We start from the raw sequence: 19,631 nt of genomic DNA, 5'->3' as shown, positions 1-19,631 counted from the left end.
TTGTGGAATATGGACGGAACTACACAACAAACGTCGGAAATGGTCCTCACTAATTAGAAGTGAACCTCTACAACGTGGATTGGATACAATGGAACTGCATGTGAAACAGGACCACTTTTGGATATACTTTCAACTTACAATTAACAGCAAAACAATAAACAACGAAGAGAGAGAGAGAGAGAGGAAGTAACCGTAAAGATTTGAGAGAAGAAGAATGGCTACTTTGTCAGCTTGGCCTTGGGGAAACTACGGCAATCTAAAGGTTTGGTTTTTTCTTAAAGAAAACAAAACTTTTCTCTAAGTTTTTTCAAACGTTTGGTTTCTCTTCTGAATCTCATTGGCTTGTGTGTGTGTTTCTCTATCTGTGAAGTATCTTCTATACGCTGCGTTAGCTGCACAAGTAGTGTATTCATTAGCATACCAAGAAGATTACTCGAGGGCTTTTTGGTGTCTCAATATCCTCATCAGCTGTGGACTCAAAGGAATCGTACACGTCTTTTGGAGCTCTTACAACAACATGCTTTTCTTGACTCGTACGTTAAGGATTAACCCTAATGGTGTTGACTTCAAACAGATTGATCACGAATGGCACTGGTAAAGTCAAACCATTTTCATAACCACTTTGCGTTCTGTTTTTCTGTTGTTTTGATCTCTATAAGTTTTATTTCAGGGACAATTACATACTTCTGCAAGCAGTACTAGCTACCATGATCTGTTACATGTCTCCTCCGTTGATGATGATTAACAGTACTATCCCTCTGGCCATCCCTCTGTGGAACACGAAAGGACTCATCATGTTGCTTGTGCTACACGTTACCTTCTCAGAGCCTTTATACTACTTTCTTCATAGATCTGTTCACCGTAACAACTACCTCTTCACGCATTACCACTCTTTTCACCACTCATCTCCTGTTCCAAATCCCATGACTGGTAAAAAAATTTGTTAGGAGATCCCAGGGATTAAGAGATTGTTAATCAAAACAAAATATAGGTTAGAGTTCTGATACAAGAAAGGTTTTATTCATGTGTCATCAGAGTTCTAACCTAATTTGGTTTTGAGTTAACGATCTCCTAACCATTTTCACTAATAAATCTTATTATTGTTTGATGTAATAATAACATCTATATATGATATGTTGGATGCAGCAAATAATGCGACATTACTGGAAAGCCTTTTCCTCTGTGTAGTAGCTGGAGTTCCTTTGATTGTTTCTTGCTTGTTAGGTGTTGGATCAATAAGCTTGATCTATGGATACGCTATTATGTTTGACTTCCTAAGATGTTTAGGACAATGTAACGTAGAGATCTTCTCTCACAAGCTATTTGAGTCTCTTCCAATCCTACGATATCTCATCTACACTCCAACGTATGTTTTAGTTTTTTTCTTTTATATAATAACGTATGTTGTTAACGTTTATCTTACCCTTTCTGCAAAATATTCACATGTTTTTCATTCTTGTTACGTTTTCTTTGGGTGGCTCCGCACCATATGTTTCCAATAAAGGCTCTCTAACGTTGTTCACTGAATAAGGGAACATACTAACGTGACTTTGTTACATTGGCAAAGATGTGTATAGAAAGTAACTGGTGGTTTCACATTTCTAGTTGCATCTATAACGATTTTACTTGTGAATCGTGATCGTCAAAATGTTCAAGTTGATTTTTCTTGTTGGGAATATGCAGGTACCATGGTCTGCATCACGAAGACATGGGGACTAATTTTTGTCTGTTTATGCCTATCTTTGATGTTTTGGGCAACACACTAAACCCAAACTCGTGGGAACTCCAAAAGAAGATTCGTTTGGCTGCAGGTAATATAGCGTAACTAGTTTGCATATATACCCCAAAGCTTTAACACAGAAAGCTGTTACCAAACTTTAGTATCTGCTATTAATTAAGGCATGAATGATGGCAAAAAATATATTAAGGACTGAATACCAAACAATTTTAAGCAAATTTTTGAGGAAGACCTTGATTTGGCATTGTCATTGGATCAATGGATTGGACCGATCCAATCACGGTTTTACTTTATTTTAGTTAAATAAAAATATATTTCCAGTATATAATTAACCTATAATTGTGTAGAAAATATTGGTACTAATGTTATAATCATAAAGTAATATATAAATGCAATAGAAAATAATTTAGATAGATAAATTCTTCAAATTTGAAAAAAATAGCCATATAAATATTAAGTATAAGATATTATTGTCAACAATAATTATTTTTTGTCTTTTTCATAATCTGATAACTAACAACAGTAATAATTATAAAATATAAAATATTTGGAAAAAAAATTTATAACTTAAATTTGAGAAATTCAACTGTTTTGAATTGAGCTTGATCATCAGTTTGGACAAGTTTGACCGGTTTTGTTTTTTGATTTGTTTTAGCGGTTTAACTGAAATACGGTTTTAACATAATCAGTAATCATAGACGAGCGAGTTATAGCTAGAACGGTCTGACTGCTAATCCGGTTTTCAAAACATTGGATCAATGTCAAACCCGACCCCCCCCCCCCCCCCCCCCCCAGAGTCAACTTATTTAACGGACATCATCATTATCCACTTGCTTGACCGCAAAATGTATCTCCATGTACAGGGGAACCGAAGAGAGTGCCGGAGTTTGTTTTCTTGGCTCATGGGATAGATATTATGTCAGCGATGCACTCGCCATTCGTGTTTAGATCGTTCGCTTCAATGCCATACACGACAAGGCTCTTCTTGCTGCCGCTGTGGCCAGTGACGTTGATGGTAACGTTGGCCATGTGGGTTTGGTCAAAGACATTTCTTTTCACCTTCTACACCCTCAGGAACAATCTTTGCCAGACTTGGGTCGTTCCAAGAGTTGGCTTCCACGTAATGCCTCTCTCTTTTTTTTGGTTCATTTTTGCCCTTGAAAATAGAGAGAACAGATTGTTTTATAGTATTTTTTTCTCTTCTGGCAGTACTTCTTACCGTTTGCTAAACAAGGCATTAATAATCATATAGAGGCGGCAATTCTGAGAGCTGATAAGCTTGGTGTTAAAGTTATAAGCTTGGCTGCTCTGAACAAGGTTTTTGTCAGAACCCAAATCTCAAAAAGCCTGAAACTTTTGTGTGAGTGTGAGTCACTAAAAGGGTTAGTTTTGTTTTGTTTTTTTTTCTTAGAACGAAGCTTTAAATGGTGGTGGAACGTTGTTTGTTAACAAGCACCCTGACCTTAGAGTTCGTGTGGTCCACGGCAACACTTTAACCGCAGCAGTGATTCTCAATGGAGTTCCAAAAGATGTGAAAGAGGTGTTCTTGACAGGAGCCACTTGCCATCGCTCTTTACCTCTGTCGTCGGGGAGTGAGAGTTCTCGTAAGTTTTCTTACTAATCCTATTGTCTCAAAGATACGTTTTTCTATAGTATTTCCAAAGTCTGAGAGATGTTGGAACAATTGACAGATGTTGACATTATCAGCGGAGAGATTCCAAAATATTCAGAAAGAAGCTCCTGCTGAGTTCCAGAACTACCTCGTACAAGTGACCAAATATAACTCTGCCCAACACTGCAAGGTACTGTATTGATCATGATTTCTAACTGGTTTTCACTTTTTGCGTAAATATATTGATTTTGGGTGTTAATGAATGAATTAAATTCCACATTGTAAGTTAGAAAAGTAATTAGCTAATATATAAAACGAATGAACGAATCCACTTATCACCGATTAGTTTAAAGTTGGAAACCATAATTTAATATTTGGTGGTTTGTAATATATATATATGCAGACTTGGATCGTTGGGAAATGGTTAACGCCGAGGGAGCAGAGCTGGGCTCCTGCAGGAACGCATTTCCACCAGTTTGTGGTGCCACCAATCCTCAAGTTTAGAAGGAACTATACTTACGACGAACTAGCAGCAGTGAGGCTCCCAAAAGACGTTCAAGGACTCGGAACCTGCGAGGTATAAAGAACAGTTTTGTTAACAATCGAATTCTTGTTTGTTTCTTTAACTCTTTGGCACACCGGAAAAAATCTCTGTGTGCGTGTGATTTTGTTGTGGCAGTACACGATGGACAGAGGGGTGGTCCATGCGTGCCATGCTGGAGGATTGGTTCATATGTTGGAGGGTTGGGAGCATCATGAGGTTGGAGCCGTTGACGTTGAACGTATTGATCTGGTGTGGGAAGCAGCCATGAGACACGGTCTTAGCTCTCTATCTTCACTCACAGACTGAGTGGGAGAGACCGTTTGATGTTGTCTTTGATTCTTCCAAGATTGGCCATTCTTTGTACAGGTGAAAAATGCAAGCATGGAAAACAAGTTGAATTTCACCTTATGTTATTGATTCACCTTTTATTAAAATGTATTTCCTATGTTCCACTGAAATGGATGTTTTACAATTTTCACACACTTCAAAATAAGTTTGTCATACCAAAAATAAAGATTTTTAATATCATAATTTCAAAAGAACTAATTGATCATAGATATTAATTGTTTTAATTTAATAGGATAAAATGGATACACAAAAAAATGTAATATTTGAAAACATAAAGCTTATACTTTCGTGAAACAAATAAAAATTTCAAAAATCATTGAGGGAATATCCACTTTTAAAATTTTCCTCAATATTTAATATATATAAGAAGAGAATATCAGAGGAATACCTTTTGAAAAAAAAAATAAAAAAAATAATATTAGAGGAATACTTTTTTTTTGTTCAAAGGAACATAATACCTAAAAGGTACCTTTCTGTTCATGTTTTACGACCCAAAAACATTGTTCTGACATTGTTGAACAACAAACCAAACCGGACACTGATTTACTCAGTACATCGAGTTCAACAAGTCCCTCTTTGCTCAATAAAGCAGTGCCAAAGAGATCTAGCTTCTGATCCAGAACGGCCTAATGCTTCTTTGTGCAGCTTACAAGAGCAATGCATGCTGACTTGTGGTCATGTCTACCACTAAAAGTGTTTGAGAGGCACCATTCTTGATCTAAGATAATTATTCTAGGGATGAAAGAACCATCAATGGTGATCAACTTTAGTTACTTCTTTTACCATCCATGTCTCTTTAGATTAGGCAGAGATGTTAGATTTTTTTTCTCTCACAATATTAATGTAGTTTCATACAAATACTAGAGATTTACTCTTGGAAGGTTAAATATCTTAGAATGTGAAACTAGAACAACGCTGCAATGTAGCTTCTAAAGCCAGAAGTGAATCATGACCTATTCAGGAAACAAAACAAAATGTGTACAAGTTTTGAATATCACTTCAAGAATCTCTTATCAAGTAGAAAGAACAGTGATTATTACCTCTTGGATTGAGTTAATGGCTCGATCCTCCTCGCGATGGGACACAAGTCGAGTTTTATGCAGTTCAGATCTTAAACTTCTCATCTCTGACTGCATTTCACTAATCTGCTCTCTAATCTCCTTTAGCAAACTCATATGCTCAGCCTCAATGCTCGTATCTTTTGGCGGCTTACTGACTTTTCTCTTGTAATCACTACTAACCATCTTGCCTCCAACCTGTGATTATTTCTACTTATTATTAACACTTGACCCATTTTTCTAGCAAATATGATAATGACCAGGACCGGTCCTGAACATAGGCTGTTGAAGCATTGTCTTATGCCTCCAAACTTTTAATAAATTGTCTATAGTCCCAAAAGTTTCAAAAGCGGCGACTTACATTTCTTTCTTCCGAGATGATTGTAAGGCTCTCTTTGGTCCTCGGAACCTCGTCTGAAGCAGAGAACCTTTCAGGGTTCTTGATCATCTCCATAATCGAACTGACATCACTCTTGGCTGACTCGAGGACAGTATTACTCACCTGTGAAACCAATGCATGTGAAATAGACCCACACCTAAGCAACGACCATTTAGATCCCTTGGCAACGTCTCTCGACTCCGAAACCTCTCTAACATGATCGTCTATTCTCCTGATCTCTTCCCAACACGCGCTCAAGTCTTGACGAGGAGATAAAGAACTACTCTCAACACCTTTCTTCTCCTTGGCCTGTACATCAGCGCAGCCGAGGCTGAGTAGTTTGCATCTGTAAGCCTGAACCTGAAACTCAAGAGACGCCATCTCCATTTCCTTGCGGTAAATCAGATCTTCGAAGAGCGTCAGAGAAGTCTCAGCGTGGCACATCTTCTCCTCGGACATTCTCTTGTACTGACTAGCCTCCATCTCCAACGCTGCTTTCTCTCCCTGGAGGCGTAGTATCATCGACAAGGCCTCTGAAGCTGCTGTTGAAGAGGCTTCCCGTTCAGCGTCCAGCTCATGAGTGATCTTCTGAAGAAGCTCCTGCTGCGCCCGCATGGTTTCTTTGTTGACTCCCACACCTAGACTCATCGTTCTCTCCACCATCCTCTCTCTCTTATCACAAATCTTCGATTCAAAACTTGCGGTGTTTTTCGTATATGTTTGATCTATGGTCAACGTGAGATTCTCAACCTATGAGATAAGAAAGCGGGAAAGAAGAGATGAGATCTAAAGCCAACCAAGTATTGTCCAAAGTCCACTCCTGGGCCAGGAGTGGGACATGTTAACGTGCGGACAAGCTCTTTGCATTGTTTTTTTCAGAAAATGGCCAATAGTTTTAAGCATTGTCTTAATTGATATTGAATTAATTAACTGATTAATAGGGCTCAACAGAAGATGGAAGTTATTCAAATAGAGGCATAGAAGCCGATTTACAAAAATTAAACTAGATTATTGGTGGGTTGAGCCAGCCCGTGCAATAGTGCAACGTATGGGCGACTCGCAGAGACCCAGATAGCAAGCTATCTTAATGGGTCTCATCCCTTAAAAAATAGAATTAATATCGTGTGACCCGATGGGCCACATATCAGATATTAAACTGATAAGAACAGATACTACACTTGATCTTAGCCAAAAGGCCGAGAAAGGTATGATTTGTTATGAGGTATTGCATCTTTATTTATACTACTCCTCTCTTCTCCAAACCAGCTCAACTTACCGTTGTGGGACAATAAAAAGCAAACACAACTGAGATAAAAGGTTTCGATTTTGTCACAAAGCCGACATATAGAAGAGCTTCCTAAACTTACCAAGGTGAGTGTCTTCTCTAAACACATGAACACAAGAAAGCTTCCTTCTTTAAACACACAAACACAACTGAGTCCAAAAGTTTGGGATTGTCACAACGCAGATACATTGAGAAACTCAAAGAAGAGCTTCTGAAACTTACCAAGCTGAGTCTTCTTTAAGCACATGAACACAATAAAGCTTCCTTCTTCGTCTAAGCTCATACCCACAAAACCTTTCCCTTCGTTCATATGTGAAGTTCTCTTGAAGAAAGGCCTTCCCCATCCAAAGTCCAATTCGTAAACCGTCTGCTTGGGTAGACCCACAATGCAGAAGTTTGCTGCACAGCTGAAGATCGGATTCCCTTCACCAGGAACCAGCTGATCAAGATCAGGATGTGTCTCTAAGGAGTCAATAGCTGATCTCAAGTACTCGTTGTCCATTTTCTTTATCTCTTCATGAACTCTCTTCACTGTTGTGCTGAAAGGCTCTCTGCGAAACTCACCAAGCAAGGATATGGGACGAGCGTGGAAGAGAGTGTTCCCAATGTATCCTTGTGGAAGCTTCGGTTGTAGTCTTGACCTCCCATCAATTATTATATGCAGTCTCGTCAAGTGCTCTTCTCCTAAATCTGTAAAGTGAGAATCCTAAGGCAAGTCTTAGTAAGAGCTTTTAGCTTCCTGATAAGGTTCAAGTTCATTACCTTCATTTGCAAAGCAAGCACAGCGCCAGATATGCGCCACAAGAAGCTCATAAGTACTAAACATACTATCAGCAACCTCTGCCTTGGCTCTAAGAGCTTTCACGTGGAGACGTGTGAGCTTGAGACTGACAACTCCAGAATCAGAGTCAGGATTTGATCTGTAAGCCAGGGATTCCACGGGAGGGTTGTGGAACGGAGGCGGTTTGTATTCAGTGTGTGGAAACACAGGGGAAGGAGGGTCTCGCGCACGGAGAATTGTGCGGTCGAAGAACGGAGATACCTTAACTGGAAGTCCCCGAGCAGTTCTGGACCATGCTTCCATGAAACATACAAGAGAGCCAGCGTCTCCGAACGTATGGTGTATTGAGTTTCCAATACAGATGGCTCCACATTTAAAATATGTAACCTAAGCAAAAAAAAAAATATACAGTAACCAATCTGTTAATTGTTTGTGCATAGAGTCCATATGTGCATGTAATGTCTATAGACCATATAACAAAGCTTACTTGAACGAGAATAAGTGGTACAGAGGAGATGTCTCCTGAGTAGTCAAGAGTAGGCATAAGTTGAGAGAGATCCAAACTTTGATTGAATAAGCCAATGTCTTGTAGAGTAGAATCAGTCTCAGCTTCCACAAGCAATACTCCTTCTCCATTGCATAGAACCTCCAGCCTCCCATTCTTATCTACCACATATATAGCAGAAAGTAACATTAAAAAATGACAAGAGAGGTTGGTTAATCAGGGCTTTATTAGAATTTTTGAAGTCTTACTCTTTTGTAGCCTCCCAGCGGCAGGGTAGAAGAGGACAAGAACCTTCCTCAGAGCATCGATGAGGGATTGAGTGTTGGGGAGACTTGAGGAGGAGGAAGAAGGGTTGTAAAAGTAGAGGATGCCCATGTGAAACCTCACTTGTATCAGGTCTAAATTGGAAAGCCATAGACTGTGTCTAGGTGTTTCCTCAGCTGGCTTCACGATCGTAGCTTGCTTCACATGAATCTTCATCTGATCCACGATCCTCTAAGGCTCCTGCTTCATAAGAAATCTAAGACGAGGCTAAGAATACGCCTGAGCTGATTGATACAGAGAAAGTGGAAGAGATTGAAGAATAAGAAAAGTCTAAAAAGGCTTTACCACTTTTGGAAAGACAGAAAAATAGAAAAGAAGTTTGTGGAGTAGACGCTACACAGCACATGTCGGAAACGGGTCCCACTTAGAAGTGAACCTTTACAACTATAGATAAACGGAATTGTATGTTTTGGATACAGCTTCAACTTACAATAACAGCAAAACAATTACATAAAAACAAAGTTGATTGTCTTTGGTGAGCAAAGAGAATGGTTTGCCTCAGTATGGAACAAGCACAGGAACAGAAGGTGGACCATATAACTCATGTCTTCCAGCAACAGATCCAGTAGCGCCTTAGCTAGGACCTTCTTTCCCTGAGTCAAGATAAACAACAAACACATCTTCAATCAGCCATTTATAAACCATCAAGAACGTCAGAAATTGATAAGTGAAGCTTCTAAATCTTACCATCAGCAATAACTTCTTCATCCCATTGAATCACAGGTTTGACGAGAACTCCACTTCCAAGAAGCATCATCTCATAAGCTTTCTTTCCATCTTCATAAGCTTTCTTTCCATCTTCAACTGTCATATCCATAATTCTCACACTTTTAAGCATCCCCTTGCTTACAAAGCTGTTCAGCGAGTGTAATCGTTCTCTTGGTGTACGTACACCCACTCACAACGTTATCAAACCATGGCATCACAAGCTCCTTACCACCATTAACACAAACGCCACATTCATGTTAGGACCTTCTGCTATAAACCCATCGTTATCCACCCAAATACCCGCATATGCTCATTTGGCCTCAGCTTCCATTTGTGAGAGCGCAGTCTGATCTTCATAGTATAAGACTACTTTTCACATATGTTTGTACTACTTAATAATCATTGACCCTTACATGTGATTTACTATAAAGATAACTTAAACTTGAGATTTTGCGGCATGAACCAATCTGAGTTTTCTTTAAACACGCAAACACAACTGAGATGAAAAGTTCACAACGCAGATACATTGAGAAACTCATAGAAGAGCTTCCGGAACTTACTAAGCTGAGTCTTCTTTAAGCACATGAACACAATAAAGCTTCCTTCTTCGTCTAAACTCATACCTACAAAACCTTTCCCTTCATTCAAATGTGAAGTTCTCTTGAAGAAAGGCTTACCCCATCCGAAATCCAACTCATAAGCAGAAGTATCCTTACGTAGACTGACGATGCAGAAGTTTGCTGCACAGCTGAAGATCGGATTACCTTCACCAGGAACCAACTGATCGAGATCAGGATGTCTCTCTAGGCAGTCAATAGCTGATCTCAAATACTCGTTGTCCATTTTCCTTATCTCTCCATGAACTCTCTCCACTGTTGTGCTGAAAGGCTCCCTCAGAAGATCACCCAGCAGGGATATGGGGCGAGCATGAAAGAGAGCGTTCCCAATATATCCTTGTGGAAGTTTAGGTTCTAGTCTTGACCTCCCATCAAGTATTATATGCAACCTCGTCAAGTGTTCTTCTCTTAAACCTGTTGGTGAAAAAAGAAAGAAAGTGTAAAGTGAGAATGTTGGGCAAGTGTTAAGATAAGAGCTGAATCATTCATTCCTGGATTCTCATCAAGAGAAGGCTTTTCCAACAAGATCAAACTAGTTACCTTCATTCGCAAAGCAAGCACAACGCCATATATGCGCCACCAGAAGTTCATATGTGCTGATCGACTTATGATTAGCAACCTCGGTTTTGGCTCTAAGAGCTCTTAGTTGGAGACGTGTGAGCTTGAGACTGACAACTCCAGAATCGGAGTCAGGATTTGATTTGTAAGCCAAGGATGTCACGGGAGGATTGTAAAAAGGAGGTGGTTGGTATTCAGTGTGTGGAAACACAGGAGAGGGAGGGTCTCGTGCACGGAGAATTGTGCGGTCAAAGAAAGGAGTTGGCGTAACGGGAAGTCCCCGGGCAGTTCTAGACCATGCTTCCATGAAACATGTAAGAGAGCCAGCGTCCCCGAATGTATGGTGTATCAAGGTTCCAATACAGATGGCTCCACATTTGAAATATGTAACCTTTGCAAAAAAAAAAAAATCAGAAAGCTATCTGTTAAATTATTGTTCATAGAGTCCATGTGCGTGTAATGTAGATAGACTAAATATAAATCAACAGTTCACTGCGTCCATGTACAAAACAAAGCAGTTTTAAAAGAAACAGATGTGGAAAAGCTTACTTGAAAGAGAAGAAGTGGCAGAGAGGAGATGTCTCCTGAGTAGGCAAGAGTAGGTACAAGTTCAGAGAGATCCAAAGCTTGAGTGAGTAAGCCAACGTCTTGAATAGTAGAATCAGTCTCAGCCTCTACAAGCAATACTCCTTCTCCATTGCATAGGACCTCCAACCTCCCATTCTTATCTACCACATATAAAGCAGAAAAAAAATATAAAAAAATGATAAGAGATGTGTAATCAGGGTTCGGTAAGAAGTATTTACCCTTTTGTAGCCTCCCAGCGGCAGGGTAGAAGAGGACAAGAACCTTCCTCAGAGAATCAATGAGGGATGGCGTGTTGGGAAGACTTGAGGAGGAACAAGGGTTGTAAAAGTAGAGGATGCCCATGTGAAACCTCACTTGTATCAGATCCAAATTGGAAAGCCATAGACTGTGTATAGGTGTTTCCTCAGCTGGCTTCACGATGCTAGCTTGCTTCACCCGGATCTTCATATGACTCATGAACCTGAGCTGATCGAGAAAGAGAATCTGGAGGAGACTAAAGAAGAAAGGCCTGAAAGTCTTTACCACTTTGGTCACCAACTCAGTTTTGGGAAAAGATAAAAGAACAAATAGAAAAGAAGTTTGTGGGGGTAGACACAACAACAAAATGTCAGAAATGGGTCCCACTAAGAAGTGGATCTTTACAACCATAGATACAGTTGCTTCTGAGTCAGGACACATGTAAATACAAACTTCAACTTCCAGTAACAGCAAAGCAATAAAAAAAAACAAAGTTGTCTATTTGTGATGAGCAAAGAGAATGGTTTGGCTCAGTAAGGAACAAGCACACGGACAGAAGGTGGACCAGAGATCATGTCGTCCAGCAACAGATCCAGTAGCGCCTTTGCTATAGGACCTTCTCTACCTGAGTCAGATAAAACAATAAACCCATCTTTAATCAACAAGAACGTGAAAAAATTGATAAATGAAAGAGATTCTGCACAGTGAAGCTTCTAAATCTTACCATCAGCAATAACTTCATCATCCCACTGAATCACAGGTTTGACGAGAACACCGCTCCCAAGAAGCATCATCTCATCAGATTTCTTTCCATCTTCAACCGTAATATCCACAACTCTCACACTCTTAAGCATCCCCTTGCTTACAAGCTGTTCAGCGAGTGTAATCGTTCTCTTCGCCGTACACCCACTCAAAACATTGTCAAACCGCGGCATCACAAGCTCCTTACCACCGTTAACAACAAACGCCACATTCATGTTTGGACCTTCTGCTATAAACCCGTCGTTATCCACCCAAATACCCGCGTACGCTCCTTTGGCCTCTGCCTCCATTTGCGAGAGCGCGTTTGGGAGATAGTTAACGCTTTTCACAGTAGCAAACTCTGGAGGCTTGATGGGGATGGAGGATGTCACTACCCTGACACCTCTTCGGTCAACGGTGAAGTCCTTTTGGTACACGATGGCGTAAAGAGATGGTTTGGGACATTGAGATGGAGATAGTGAGAAATCTCCTGGGCCAGCAGAGAGCCAGTATCTTAGAGAGCCATATCTACATCCAGAAACGCTCACGGTTTGGATGAGAATCCTTCTGATAGTTTCACGGTCGAAGGGGAGTGGAATCTTAGCCATGGATGCAGACCGTATGATACGGTCAAGGTGCTGATCCAATTCATAAAGGTGTCTGCTTGGTTCCAAGGCACAAAAAGCGAAACTGAGATGATTGAGTATAAGACTAATAAAGGTTTGGGATACTTTAAGAGACTGACCCGTTAACGATCATGGCGGTATCAAAGACTCCATGACCACGGTGAACCATGTGATCATCCAACGGAAGAACCATAGCTGCTGGATCAGTTGTGATTCCGCCAACAACGCTCGAGTACATGGCCAAGAACTGTTTTCCTTCTCCTACTAGTTTCAGCCTCTCAACAACCTTGTACACATAGTGATACACACAATCAACGATTCAGAAACATAAACCGACAAACAAATATGATTCAATCATTACAGCACCTCTGCATCTATATTTTTTTTTTGACAAACTGAGAACACAGCCTACTTTTGTCAAATGAACATAATGAGAACAGCTTTGATGATTGTTTCAAGACATAATGGATAAGCAACAGACATGTAATAGCAAAAAAGGGGAACAAAGAAACCAAAACTACCTCATTGCTGGAAAGAACAGGAACATTCCACGAGTGAGAGCTCGAACCTGTACAAAAAAGGATACAGATTTCTCAAAATCCCAATAAGACTATATAATAAATCATCAATTCGAACAATTCTATGGTAACTAAAATAACAACTGATTTAACAAATCCCAATCCAGACAACAATGCCCAGAAAAGCCACGTAATCAAAGGTTAGAGACCGTGAAGTAAAAGTCGGAAGGCAGGAGTATAATATATTTCATCACTAAGAAAACGAGTTGCTATAATATGACGCCAATTTCGAACCTGAGCACATGAGAGTCCTTCCTCGTGTACGAGGGAGTCGAAAGCCATGACGACCTGAAGAACATGGAGCTCGTGACACAAAGTGGAGATTCCAAGTGTTAAATGACGACAGCTCCGGCAAGAAACCGACGATAGGCTCAGGGAATGAAACGAATCGAGATGTCATCTGAAAAAGTGAGCTGGAATCTGACTCAAAAAAAAGCATTGTAGATAAGTTTAGGCCAGTTACTTGGGCCGAAAGGCCCACTTCGATTTAATTCGCAATCTCACTGATATTTACGAGAGGCCCAAATTAAACTGTATATTTGGCGGGATGAGCCAGCCCGTGCAGTAGTGCAACGCATGGGCGACTCGTAGAGACCCAGATAGCAAGCTATCTTAATGGACCTCTTCCCTTAAAAAATAGAGTTAATATCGTGTGACCCGATGGGCCACATATCAGATATTAAACTGATAAGAACAGATACTACACTTGATCTTAGCCAAAAGGCCGAGAAAGGTATGATTTGTTCAGTGTCTTCGCCTCTTCTTTTATACTACTCTTCATGCCTTCCATTCTTATTTCGTGACCGATGTGGGACTTTTTAAAAGAGTAACACAAGACAAATCAAAACACTCTTTTTCGGTTAGCGGGTTTAGACGAGGCTTAACCGACAATAGTCTTTTTCGTTCTTGCCTTGTTCAGCTGGAGTCCGAGAAGAACAAGAAGAAGAAGAAGCCAAACTTTCTCAGATCTTCCATCCTCGTGGTCAGTTTCCTCATCCTTAATCGATCTAGATCATTCGAATTCACTTATCGTATTCGAAAGTCTGAATCTTTAGGCGTCTCTGAAGCAGTTTTTTGCCGAAGAGTAATCGCAATCAGCTTTGGAAGAAGAGAGGATTGTTCAGTCGTTGTCTTGCCATGGTACTATGTTTTAGTTTGATGGGTTTTATCTCTCTTAGCACAGTCATATTTATTCAATCGTTGTATACTTATTTAGCTGGGAAAGTTGAGAGCTTTAGCCTTGGGACTGATTAGTCTGCGTTGATCTTGTTTGCAGGCCATGTATATCCGTGTGAAGCGCATGAAAGCCACTTACTTTATCCAATGCGATCCCACAGAGACTGTTTTGGATGTTAAACAAAGACTCTGTACCCTCATTGAGCAACCAGTCAGCAACCAGCGTCTCATCTTAATGTCTACCGAAGAAGTATTAGAGGATTCAAAATCTCTAGCCGAGCAGAAGGTATCAAACATTTTGAGTGTCTCATATAGTCATATGTTCCAATGTTGTTACTATATTCTTTGTTTTGTTGTTCAGGTTGAGAATGATGCAGTCGTGGCTCTGACTTTGAGGAAAGGTATTTGACCCCTTATTTTCCTTTGCTCCTTGTAGTACTCTGGTTAATATAGCGCCCTTGTTGGGTATATATGTAGCCTGGACTAGTCGTAATGGAATAGACATCTTGGTTTACTAGTAACCACAGTTTTTTATATGTTTATTTGGTCTGTGAACCCCTTCAAACTCTATTGATTTGTATCGAGACTGTTGAAACGTTGCAATCTCTACAACCTTTGTGACTGGATATAGCTGAACGTGGTTCTGTTGTTTATATCCCTTATCCCTTATATTTAGCCCTCGTTAATTACAACAATTGTTATCATTGATTCATTCTTTCTTGTGCAGACGATGGCGACTTTGAGGATGTTGACATTGCACAGCCCACCGACTTTTCTGTTGCATGATGGATGGAATAGGCTGTATCAGGAGAACCTTTTGTTTCAACAGGAGAAAAGATTGATGGTGTTAACACGAGGAGGAGTCTATAAACGCTTCAAGTTGTATCTTTCTCTCTGCTTGTATCAATAACGCCTCTTTAGTTGTTACAAACAATTGTTGTAAGTAAAGATATTGAGATTTGGAAGTGCGAATTGCAGATTATAAGTTGTCAGTGAAGTCTTTCATGTTATCTCTCACATGTTTTCAATTGCTGCCTCTGAGGAGTTACAATGAACTAGAATATGAAGAGGAAGCAGAGCAGCTACGGATATCTATAGATTTACTTCTGGGATTGTCTCAAGCAGACTCCAATGTTAGGCTTTGTAGCTTTAGCTCTTCCCTTAATATGGGACTCTTACATGCTTTGCAACATTGAAAAGAACTCGCTTCTTACATCTCAGTAGGTCTTTAGTTTCAGCAATTGGTCACAGCAGGCTGTAGATTTCATATTAGGTTATATTATTTAAACTCCTGAGTTGCAAAAAAAAAAGACATCTAAAATCCTAAGCTGCAATGCCCTATTATTAGAAAGGCTGCTTTGAACTTATGAAGCTAACTTGTGTACTCGTTCCTTCATCTTATCGCAACAAGATGCTCTTTTTGGCATGCCCAAGCTTCACCAAAGAAGCTGATATCTATGGCTAGGAGCTTGGGATCTGTTGAAGAATCTTTTAGTTCCATGATTACACAATTGATCAGAAGAATGTTCACTCATTAGATTATTTGCTGTTCTCAGAGAATATCCATTTTAGCCGAAAACTTAATGGTCTTGGATATCATTCCCTGAGTGCATGTTTATATAGTAAGTATTTCAAATTCTAATAATGAAAATGATTTTCTATGATACATAGGACAGCTGAGCTTGATTATGTTATCTTATGAACCTGCAGGATAAAGCTTATTGAGTTACACAGTTACCCTGGACAAGTTGAAGCATTTGAAGATGTGTTATTATCCGTACCTATGGTATTTAAGCAACAAATCAGAGTGGCGCAGCGGAAGCGTGGTGGGCCCATAACCCACAGGTCCCAGGATCGAAACCTGGCTCTGATAAATGTTTTTTTTATTTCTGTTTTTGTTATTTTCTGTTTTATATGCCATTTCTGACATACATATTCCATTCGAGGAAAGCAGTAGCTTCTTTTGGAAGAAAGAAACGGGCTGTGTCTTCTTTACATGGACTGATCCAAATGGGAATTAGCTCAAACCATTTTGGATAAACTCTTAGCCTACACAGAATAAGTACCTTTCCAGGCTCTTGTTTTCAACTCGGACTCAGTGCTTTGTCTTTGTGCTCGGTATACACGAAATGTTTCTTTTAAGACACGTTTGAACACTTTCTGACCGTTGGTCTTGTTCCTGGACATTTTGGATCGCTTTCTGTAAATTTGCTTAACGACACATGTCCAATATACAATGTCTCTTCTAGTCTTCTCTAAAGGCGCCACTTCAAAGAACTTGACAAGATTTTTCAAGTTTCAAGCCACAATTGGATAACGGAGAAGATAAGCAAATGATGCAGCTAAATTGATGTGAAGCTGTATATTAATTATATGTTAAAAGATACGTTGACTTGCAGAAGAAGAAAAGTATTCTTTGACTTTTAGACTCTGAGAGGTGCAACAGGATCTTGCCATGAAATTTTCCTCTTATTTGATCCGTTTTCTCCATCCCTGCAAGAAGACAGCTTCATCTCTTTCTGCTGCTGCATCTCGATGATGCTTATTCTCTTACTATCTTCCACTCTCATTCTTTCTTCACTATTGTTCCCTGCTTCTGTTTCTTCCTCTTCTTCTCCCTATAATCAATAATATAAGAGGTGGTGGTCAAGACTAAAGACAAGTTGGTTTATTTGTCCACATTGGGGGAGTGAAAGATGATGCTTACAGATATTTGGTTTAGATCAAACAACGGGACTCTTTTCTCAAGACTTGTTTTGGTTTCATTTCCCGTGTGGTTTAAGTCAGGAAGTGCTGGACTCAGCAGGAAGCCCAAAGTCAGTCTTGGAACTGGAGAGGTTTGCTCAGACTCCGGGACCTTGCAGTTGGTTTTCTGTTCAGCGAAGTTAACAATGGCCTTACCACTAGTTTTTGGTTCGACAATTGGACCTCAATGGGCCCCCTAATTGATGTATTTGGGCGTGATGGCACCCGTAGGCTGAGGATCAGGATAGATGCACCAGTCGCAGCCGCTTGCTCTCCCACAGCCTGGAGACTGCCTAACCCAAGGTCTGAAGAAGAGGTTTCGCTCCATGCTTTCCTCTCAGCAACCTCTCTTCCTTCGCTGGACAAAGGTCCTGACATCTACAGATGGCAAACTAATGGTCACACCAGCATCTCTTACTCCTCCTCTAAAACTTGGGAAGTGTTAAGACCAAGGGGTACTATCCAGCAAAGCGCAAAACAGATATGGTACAGTGGAGCCATCCCAAAGCACGCTTTTCACATGTGGGTAACGAACCTTAACAGGCTACCAACACGTGACAGGCTCTCCACCTGGGGTATGCAGGTGCCCTTGAGCTGTTGTATCTGCTCTAATGCCCCTGAATCAAGAGACCATCTTATGTTAACTTGCTCCTATGCGATGACTGTCTGGTCTGAGATCCAGCTAAGGATTCGCTGTCGAGTGCCACGGTTTACCTCTTGGTCGGACCTTATGCAATGGGCTCGTGCACCGGCTCCTTCAGTTCCTACTGTGCTTAAAATGATGGTGACCCAATCGCTGGTTTACTCTGTTTGGCGACAGAGAAACAACATGCTCCATAATCAAGCTATCACTCCTCCTCTGGTTGTGTTTAAGGATATCAACAGACAGGTCATCAACGCCATCAATGTTCTGAGGAAGCGGAAGAAATTCATAAACCTCATGTCGTCTTGGCTGCTGTAATCCTATGGCTTTCCGCCTCTGTTCTTTTATGGGACTCCTTTGGACTCCAATATGATGTTACCCTACCAACTACCCTGTTTTTACTTTCTTTTTTGCCAGGGCGTTGTGTTGTATAGATTAGTATCTTTTGTAAGAAACAATCTCTATCTTTATGATATATTAACATTCTTAGCAAAAAAAAAAAAAAAAGTCAGGAAGTGAAACATGTTTAACTTCTGCTTCACTTCTCTTATTATCAGGAGACACTTCAACTCGAACGATTTGCGTCTTACTCTTCTTCCCACCATTTGATCTTCCTCTGACCTTTTTAACACCTGGTGGCTGCTTAACAGGCTGGTCTCTTTGTCTCAAATGTCTGTATCTCCGCCGCAGAAATCTGATTAACAAACGTAAACACTTGAGAGAAAACAACATCAAAGACATAATAGGATACATCGTCAGGGAAAGTAAGTATCTATACCTGACTTCGGCCATTAGCGTTGCCTTCCTCTCTCGCATAGTCTTTAACCTTTTTCTCATTGCTACAGTATCCTTTGTGTAATAAAACAACACAGCAACACGCGTTAAACTATATTAGATAGATCCAAGTGATCTTAAAGATCAGAGAAACAAACACTAAGAAGACAAAGTCCTCTGATAAAATGGACACAGCAAAAGACTCTTTTGATCAGTTTAAGACTAACAAAGATTTGCATAGCTACACATGACAAAACAAAGTAAGAGTCTAATGTTTCATCTTTCTATTTAACACGAAAAAAAAAAAAAACATAATCCAAATTTTTCAGGTGGAACAGATCAAGGTTAAAAAAACATATTTTGAACAAGTCATTTAGACATTCTCAGATCCAGAGACAGTATAGACCAGACCCATAAACTGAAACTTCATTTATTAACTCAAGAAAGAAAAAAAAAACGAGTTGGTACCATATGAAGTTCTTGATAGTCTTGCATAAGGCTGTGATGCCTAAGTCTGACTTTCAGATCCTCACAAGGATAAAGGTTGGAGGTAGTGAACTCGGCGTGAGTTGGATTCATCAGATGAACACAAGATGTGTTATTACAGAATCACAGAAGGAAAGATGTAGAGATGAAGACAAAGTTCTTGAAAGAAGGAATGGGAAGAGAGAGGGAGAGAGAGAGAGGAAGGTTCTGGGTTTCGTGTTGTATTTCCAATATCAAGCTTATGAGAAGTCAGAGAAGGACAAAGAAGCAGAAAACAAGGACACATCATGTTGTTGTTGTTGGTGTTGCTGTGAGAAAGGAAAATAAAAAATAAAAGCAAAACTGCTTTTCTTGGATGGGTTAAGACAGCAGTGATTAAGATGGAAGCAGACTTGTGCACTTATTTGGTGGTGTTGGGTCAAGAGAAAAGCTAACTTTTCTTTCTTTCTTTTTTCAAAATTATCAACAACCACCTTCTTCTTTTATTTAAATGGAGTTTTGTTGGAGAAATCTTGAAGAAAACGTCTCTCTCTTTTGTTTCTTGTGCTCCATTGTCCTCTGTAAAAATATAAACCATTCA

General features: G+C 40.0%; 7 protein-coding genes and 2 non-coding genes across 12 annotated transcripts; 2 read left to right on the top strand and 7 right to left on the bottom strand.

Annotated features, from left to right (window-relative positions):
* The first annotated feature begins 37 nt into the window (after positions 1-37).
* Positions 38-4,440, top strand: LOC106436754 (very-long-chain aldehyde decarbonylase CER3). The gene is given in 12 exon segments (XM_048772674.1): positions 38-262; positions 371-594; positions 671-930; positions 1,147-1,366; positions 1,684-1,811; positions 2,602-2,858; positions 2,948-3,055; positions 3,150-3,298; positions 3,300-3,342; positions 3,430-3,540; positions 3,754-3,927; positions 4,030-4,440. Coding segments are annotated over 12 exon segments (1,893 nt in total). The 5' UTR covers positions 38-214; the 3' UTR covers positions 4,201-4,440.
* A 614-nt stretch (positions 4,441-5,054) lies between these two features.
* LOC106436739 lies at positions 5,055-6,744 on the bottom strand. Of its 2 annotated transcripts, XM_048772694.1 has the most exons (3): positions 5,662-6,744; positions 5,283-5,498; positions 5,055-5,195 (listed from the first exon to the last, which is right to left on the bottom strand). In XM_048772694.1, exons 1-3 carry the CDS (start codon positions 6,340-6,342, stop codon positions 5,172-5,174), a joined length of 921 nt encoding a protein of 306 aa, XP_048628651.1. In that variant the 5' UTR covers positions 6,343-6,744; the 3' UTR covers positions 5,055-5,171. The 2 variants fall into 2 exon arrangements, with proteins under 2 accessions (XP_048628651.1, XP_048628646.1); XM_048772689.1 differs by having other exon boundaries at positions 5,055-5,498.
* LOC125607677 lies at positions 6,694-6,888 on the bottom strand. The gene has a single exon (XR_007338751.1). It is a non-coding gene; the product is annotated as a U2 spliceosomal RNA (small nuclear RNA).
* An 80-nt stretch (positions 6,889-6,968) lies between these two features.
* On the bottom strand, positions 6,969-8,834 carry LOC106436771 (shikimate O-hydroxycinnamoyltransferase-like). The gene is made up of 4 exons (XM_013877719.3): positions 8,499-8,834; positions 8,233-8,411; positions 7,727-8,132; positions 6,969-7,654 (listed from the first exon to the last, which is right to left on the bottom strand). Exons 1-4 carry the CDS (start codon positions 8,728-8,730, stop codon positions 7,137-7,139), a joined length of 1,335 nt encoding a protein of 444 aa, XP_013733173.2. The 5' UTR covers positions 8,731-8,834; the 3' UTR covers positions 6,969-7,136.
* An 85-nt stretch (positions 8,835-8,919) lies between these two features.
* LOC106436791 (shikimate O-hydroxycinnamoyltransferase-like) lies at positions 8,920-11,723 on the bottom strand. The gene is made up of 5 exons (XM_013877741.3): positions 11,264-11,723; positions 11,007-11,185; positions 10,440-10,848; positions 9,262-10,313; positions 8,920-9,167 (listed from the first exon to the last, which is right to left on the bottom strand). Exons 1-4 carry the CDS (start codon positions 11,721-11,723, stop codon positions 9,793-9,795), a joined length of 1,569 nt encoding a protein of 522 aa, XP_013733195.2. The 3' UTR covers positions 8,920-9,167; positions 9,262-9,792.
* On the bottom strand, positions 11,613-13,933 carry LOC106436782 (D-amino-acid transaminase, chloroplastic-like). The gene is made up of 5 exons (XM_013877730.3): positions 13,462-13,933; positions 13,171-13,217; positions 12,769-12,935; positions 12,007-12,683; positions 11,613-11,907 (listed from the first exon to the last, which is right to left on the bottom strand). Exons 1-5 carry the CDS (start codon positions 13,664-13,666, stop codon positions 11,813-11,815), a joined length of 1,191 nt encoding a protein of 396 aa, XP_013733184.1. The 5' UTR covers positions 13,667-13,933; the 3' UTR covers positions 11,613-11,812.
* On the bottom strand, positions 13,770-13,964 carry LOC125607675. The gene has a single exon (XR_007338749.1). It is a non-coding gene; the product is annotated as a U2 spliceosomal RNA (small nuclear RNA).
* Positions 13,965-14,029: 65 nt separating this feature from the next.
* Positions 14,030-15,413, top strand: LOC106436801. 3 transcript variants are annotated; one of them, XM_013877752.3, is made up of 5 exons: positions 14,030-14,209; positions 14,298-14,367; positions 14,504-14,689; positions 14,765-14,804; positions 15,131-15,413. In XM_013877752.3, the coding sequence occupies exons 2-5, from the start codon at positions 14,365-14,367 to the stop codon at positions 15,187-15,189; spliced, it is 288 nt and encodes a 95-aa protein (XP_013733206.1). In that variant the 5' UTR covers positions 14,030-14,209; positions 14,298-14,364; the 3' UTR covers positions 15,190-15,413. The 3 variants fall into 3 exon arrangements, with proteins under 3 accessions (XP_013733206.1, XP_013733211.1, XP_013733217.1); XM_013877757.3 differs by having other exon boundaries at positions 14,042-14,209; positions 14,283-14,367; XM_013877763.3 differs by having other exon boundaries at positions 14,092-14,209; positions 14,295-14,367.
* A 1,183-nt stretch (positions 15,414-16,596) lies between these two features.
* LOC106443301 lies at positions 16,597-19,538 on the bottom strand. Its single transcript, XM_048772701.1, has 5 exons — positions 19,034-19,538; positions 18,570-18,640; positions 18,304-18,485; positions 17,111-17,190; positions 16,597-17,021 (listed from the first exon to the last, which is right to left on the bottom strand). Exons 1-5 carry the CDS (start codon positions 19,142-19,144, stop codon positions 16,827-16,829), a joined length of 639 nt encoding a protein of 212 aa, XP_048628658.1. The 5' UTR covers positions 19,145-19,538; the 3' UTR covers positions 16,597-16,826.
* Between the last annotated feature and the right edge of the window lie 93 nt (positions 19,539-19,631).

This window comes from Brassica napus, chromosome A3 (genome assembly GCF_020379485.1).
Source record: "Brassica napus cultivar Da-Ae chromosome A3, Da-Ae, whole genome shotgun sequence".
NCBI classification, from domain to species: domain Eukaryota; kingdom Viridiplantae; phylum Streptophyta; class Magnoliopsida; order Brassicales; family Brassicaceae; genus Brassica; species Brassica napus.
This window is presented reverse-complemented; position numbering and strand designations above follow the sequence as displayed.